Raw genomic sequence first — 6,000 nt, 5'->3', positions numbered from 1 at the left:
CCAAGGGGTAAGCTAACAGATGTCTTGAAAATAATTAGTTAATTGCATAGTCATAAAATATTAGAAATTTACTTTGGCCACATTTTCAGCATGGAGATCACAATGCTTGAATCACAACCTGCCTACACCTTTGCAGATCAAGGCTGAGCTAATGCTATGTTTATTTTCCACCTCTTCTGCATGAATTTTATATTGGCTCATTCAAATCCCGCATTGAATCCCTTTCTGTTAAACTATCTACAGCCTCTGAGCACAACGCAGCATCCTGCCAATATTGTGTGCAACTTGCATGATCCAGGCAGTTTGCTCTTTTCAAATGTTCACTGCCTATTAAATGGAGACTGCTCACATTGCACCATAAGAAGTGAGAGCAGGATTCGGCTATTTGGCCCCTTGAGGCTGCTCTGCCTTTCAGTGGAATCATGGCTGATCTTGACTTTAAAACAATTTTCCTGCACTATTCCTGTAAGTCTTGATGTTTTTAGCATGTAGGAATTTGTTGATCTCAGTCTAGAACATACTTAATAACAGAGGCTAAAAACTGACAGTGGCAGGGAATTTTAAATATCCACAGCCCTGTGAGTGATAAAGCTTGTTATAATTGTTAGCAGGCCTCTGTCAAGACAAGGTGGATAGCCTATGCTCAAGGGTTCCTGACACAGTAAGTCATGGGCAGCCTCTAAAATAAGTCATGGCCCTGTTCAGGTGGGTCAGAGTCAGGATCCTCTCCACATTAGGGGGATACGAAAGTGGGTGTTACAATTATTACTGTCGGTGCAGGTGGAGAAGTGCCCTGAGAGAGTAAGTAGACAGCAAAGAGGGCATACAGAGTTCATGCTGTCATGGGGTTAGTGTGATCAAGAACGAGCAAGGAAGATATTGCAGGCAATAGTGAAAGTGGTAGTGCATGAGCTGTAGTGGAAGGTGGGAGCAGCAATAGAGTGAGTGTAGGATATTGCAGAGAAGGTGTTGTCATTTATGCTAATTGTGTGGTGAAGGACATCAAACTTCTTCCTACAATGCTGGGAATTCCTCCACAAAGCTAGGATTGCTTTAACTTGGCTGGCAACCTCAGTCATGACCTGCTGTTGTGGTCTCTACTGTTTACCCTGGGGAGAAGGAAGGACCCCATCCAGCAGGACTTCCAAGATCCTGCCTGCAAAGCAGGGCATCAATGCCCTCTGTCTGTCATGTCTGAGGCAATTGTCAGCAATCATGCTTGGCAGATCACAATTGATAGTCCCTGTCCTGGTGCACAATGGGCTTTTAAAGATGGCGGCTGTGTAAGAGATGCCAGTGAATTCCGGGATATCCTCTGAGTGGCGAGTTGTTCTGGATATTGCATGTATTAATACAGGACAGAAACTGGACATGAGAGATGTTGTGTGTGTAAGGTAGGCAATTAATTAGGAGGGTTTAGTAAAATACAGCAAATAAACTCATTAGATTTTACAGCAAGAAACGCTGCAGAAAATAGAATGGCAAATGAACATAACCAAGAAAAAAAAACCCATAAAATTCAGCCCATAGATACATTTTATGGGAGGCTACATAACTACATCAAGGAGAAGGATTTGTGGATAATGTTAAATAATGAAAGCTAAAAAGACGCTTGAGAGGAATATAAATGCTGATTGTCTCAATTAACCTCAATCTATGCGTATGTTCTATTCACTTATATGAACTTCTATGATCAATAACTGTTCACAACTTTGCATATCTGTTAACATTTGATTAAGATGAGCCAGATGAATCATCTCTTGGTTCATGTAGATGATCTCCTTTTTGTAGCTTATTAGAGAGAGGTAGTTTTGACTTAACTCAGTTATTTCTACAGCACATTTACCTTTGATTTTTGTCTTGCACAACATACATTGAGCACAGAAATTTTATTCAGTTCTTGTAGGACAAAGAGACAGTTTTTATCTTACAAAGATTGCACCAAGATTAAATAGGTGGAAGTAGTGGTGAATTGAGACTTAGTAAAGTGACATGAATTTGAGATGATCTCTAGGGAAATCAATTTTGGCAGAGACGTCCAACTCGAAGAGGGTGGCCACATACAGTCCCTGAAAACTTGCAATTTGCTGCTTAAAGTACAATGCAGAAGCTCCAATACCCTTTTGTTCAATTTGGGCATCTGCCCCACTTCTCTGGGCCTGCTACCACCTCCATTTCTCATCTTTTGGATGTGGCAATAGCAAAGCGCAAAGCAAAGCAATCCAATTAAATAGGCTATCCCAGTGAGCAGGAAGGAGCAGATAGCAGCAAATAAAAACCGAAAGAATCGTGGATACTGTAAATCAGAAACAAAAACAGCAGGTCTGGCAACATCTGTGGGGATAAATCAGAGTTAATGTTTTATATCTGGTGACACTTCCTCAGAACTCAGATAGCAGCCGTTCCAGTAGGGGAAGGGCTACTATAGTCAGGAAGGATAGCAGCAGCAGACAGCACTTCCCCAACAGTCACATTCGCAATTCAATATGGTCAAAACTATGGATGGCAATAAACTTTTTCAGGTAATAATTGTCCAGAGCTTAATGTAATTCCACATGGGATGTACATGGGATTCAATGACATGTATAGAATTATCAAGAGGAATGGATGACAGTGGATTAACAGCTCCTCAATTTCTATAATTTTGAGACTCCACAAATATAACAGTGAGGAGGAGAGACAGAGCACAGACCTAAGTCTCCAATTGAGCTGCAATGTTTTAAATCAACATATTTTGTTTTACAAAACTGAAAGGTTTTGCCACTTTTAATTTGATGGTTTAAAGCATTGCAGCTCAATTGGAGACTTCGGTCTGTGCTCTGTCTCTCCTCCTCACTGTTATAGTTGTGGAGTCTCAATGCTATAGCCTATTAGTGAAGTTTTATAAGGTGACATCACCTTTAGGAATTTGTAGAAATGCACAAAATGGTTGAACAGCTTTGTTAACACTCCTACAAAAAACCTATAGGAACCATGAAACCTGTTGACTAATGCCATAGACAACCTTTTAAAACATTGTAAGTTTATAAAGCACAAGGGTATTGGCCAAGCAGTGAATAAACAGCATTATCATCTTTGGGTGGCTGCTCTCTTGCATGTGGTTCACTTTCAGGCATATCTGCTTTCTTTGATGATGAAGCATTTTTTTCTGCAGTAAAACAAACGGGAAATCTTTTAGAGTAGTTTAATCATCAAAACAAATCGAAGATTGCAACAGGAAAATAAAGTCAACTGCAGTATGTAAAGCTTGCTTCAAAACAGAAGGAGGACAAATTTAATATGTCGATGGTATTGTTTACTGAATAGCAAACATAGAAGAAGAAATATGCAGTTTCAGATATGCTGTAAACACACAATAAAATAACTGCTTTTCGAACATAACTTCACACCAACCTTTTACCCTTTGGGCACTAATGAGAAAGTGGAAAAAGGATTCCCAGGCTCACTGTTAACTTGTTGAACCAGGTCATAAAAGCTCCTTTCATGGCCAAGTCCTCGCATGAGACTGAAGGAGAAGGCCATTCGACCCCACAAGCTTGCTCCACTATTCAATATGATTGTGGTTGATCATTGAGACCAATACCCTAATCCTTCCTTTCCCCATATCCCTTGATCTCTTTAACCATAAGAGCTATAGTTACGTCCCTCTTGAAATCACAATGTTTTGGCCTCAACCAGTTTCCATGGTAGTGAATTCCACAGGCTTACCACTCTCTAGGTGAAGAAATGTTTCTACCTTCTTCCACTTTCAGACACTACCACTACACCATAAGATCTCACAATTAAAGAAAAAGTTCTGCTAGGAGGCAACTAATGGCAACTAGATAATTCTGTGTTTTAATGATAATGGTCGAGGGATAGATGTTAGTCAAACCTCTAAAAGAAGCCCCGAGCTTTTCTTTACAAAAAGTATAAAGATTTTGAATAATTCATGAAGTTGTTCATTTAGAGAAGGATCCCTGATGGTCCTCTAAGCAGATTGCCTTTTGGGAAAAGGCCAGACCAGCAAGGCCTGTATCCTTGGGAGTTTAGAAGAGTCAGAGACAACTGAATTGATACAGATGAGATCCTGAGAGGACTTGACCAAGTGGATGTTGAAAGCATGTCTCCTCTTATAAAGTCATAGTCATGGAGTCAAAAAGCATGGAAACAGACCCTTCAATCCAACCGGTCCATGCCGATCATAATCCCAACCTAAACTATTCCCAACTGCCTGCACTTGGCCCATATCCCTCCAAACCTTTCTTATTTATGAACTTATCTAAATGTCTTTTAAACATTGTAACTGTACCCATATCCACCACTTCTTCTGGAAGTTCATTCCACACATAAACCATTCTCTGCGGTAAAGTGCTCCTCGTGTCTTTTTTAAATCTTTCTTCTCTCACCTTAAAATATGTCCCTTATCTTGAAATCCCCCGCCCTTAGGAAAAGACACCGGCCATTCACCTTATCTATACCCTGCATGATCTATAAAGCTCCATCAGGTCACCTCCATGCTCCGATGAAAAAAGTCCCAACCTATCCAGCTACTCCTTATAACTCAAACTCTCCCTGTCTGACAGATTTCTGGTAAATCTTTTCTGACCCCACTTCAGCTTAACAATATCCTTCCTAAAAAATGGCGACCAGAACTAGACACAGTATTCCAAAACAACCATCATTAATGCCCTGTACAACCTGAACATGACATCCCAACTCCTATTATCAAAGGTCTGAGCAACGAAGGCAAGTGTGCTAAATGTTTTCTTAACCACCCTGTCTAGATGTGATATGAATTTCAGAGAATTATGCACTTGAACCTCTAGGTCTCTCTGTTCTACAACACTTCTCAAGCTCTATTTTGAATTGTTTGTTTTACCAAAATGCAATACCTTATGTTTCTCCAAATTAAACTCTATTTGCTACTCCTCAGTCCATTGATCCAACTGAGCACATGTGGGAGAACCTTAGAAATAGGGTCATAGTTTTAAAATGATGGAGTGCTCATTTAAAACAGAAATGAGGACATTTATTTTTCTCTCAGATAGTTGTGAGTCTTTGGAATTCTCTTCCTAAAAAAAGTAATGGATGCAAAACCTTTAAACTCTTTAAAGGCAGAAATTGATAGACTTTTGATTAACAAGCAGAGGGGAAAGCAGGGATACCCAAGAATGTACGGTTGAGGTTAAATTCAGATCAGCCACAATCTTATTGAATGGTGGAGAAGCCTCAAAGGGCTGAGTGACCTATTCTTGTTCCTTGTTCATATATAACTGCTGCCTCACCCACCTCAAAATGCATTGATTTAAACATGTCTGAAGCACAAAGCTGGGCCTTTTGGATAGTAGGAATAATTTATGCCCTTTGAAGCGGCTGAGTAAGTCATTCAAATGTCTTTAATATTGAAACAATGCTCTAAAATGTTACAATGCCCCAAGATGTTTGCCAGAAATGTAAAAAGAAAGAATACTTGTTCAAACGAAATGGTATTAGAAGGGGCCATTAAATTTTATTCAAGGAAATGAGTAATAAAGAGGGCCTTAAAGGAGGACTTGTAAATTGGAAGGCTTTATCAAAGAAATTATAAACATTGGGGTTTAGCAGTAGAAGACAAAACTTTCAATTGTGAGAAAACGAAGGGAAAATGAAGAGGCTAGGATCAGAGGAAAGGTGAGATCAGTGATTGAAGAAGTTTGATTGAAGAAGGGACAGAGATAGGAAAGGGCAATGTCATAAGGGATTTAAAGGCAAGAGATTCTGTGGCTATGATCAGACAAATAAGAATAGAACTAAGTGAAGATAGTAATACTTTACAGGACCAAAATATGGCAGTTGTTGGAAATGTGAAATGAAAACAGGAAATGCTGGACACACTCAGGAGGTTTCAGCAGTCTCCATAGTGATAGAAACAGATTTAATGGACTGAATTTTGTACAAGTAGTAGAGGTCCCAGCAAGTGCCATGGGAATTGAGATCAAAAACAGAAGGTAACCCTACAGCAAGACCTAGACGATCAGA

General features: G+C 39.6%; 1 protein-coding gene across 3 annotated transcripts in view; it reads right to left on the bottom strand.

The window, feature by feature from the left end:
- Positions 1-2,824: 2,824 nt before the first annotated feature.
- The window catches only part of LOC122555560 (tyrosine-protein phosphatase non-receptor type substrate 1-like), a 54,306-nt gene continuing 51,130 nt past the window's right edge, over positions 2,825-6,000 (bottom strand). For all 3 annotated transcript variants that reach the window (XM_087992392.1, XM_087992394.1, XM_087992393.1), the window contains one exon: positions 2,825-3,148. In XM_087992392.1, coding sequence (XP_087848518.1) covers positions 3,024-3,148 — 125 coding nt within the window. In that variant the 3' untranslated portion in view covers positions 2,825-3,023. The remainder of the gene's footprint in view (positions 3,149-6,000) is intronic.

This window comes from Chiloscyllium plagiosum, unplaced genomic scaffold (assembly GCF_037043375.1).
Source record: "Chiloscyllium plagiosum isolate Xiang-an unplaced genomic scaffold, Cpla_swu_hap1 HiC_scaffold_12, whole genome shotgun sequence".
NCBI lineage: Eukaryota > Metazoa > Chordata > Chondrichthyes > Orectolobiformes > Hemiscylliidae > Chiloscyllium > Chiloscyllium plagiosum.
The sequence above is the reverse complement of the archived record's forward strand: the minus strand, read 5'-3'. Positions and strand labels throughout refer to the sequence as shown.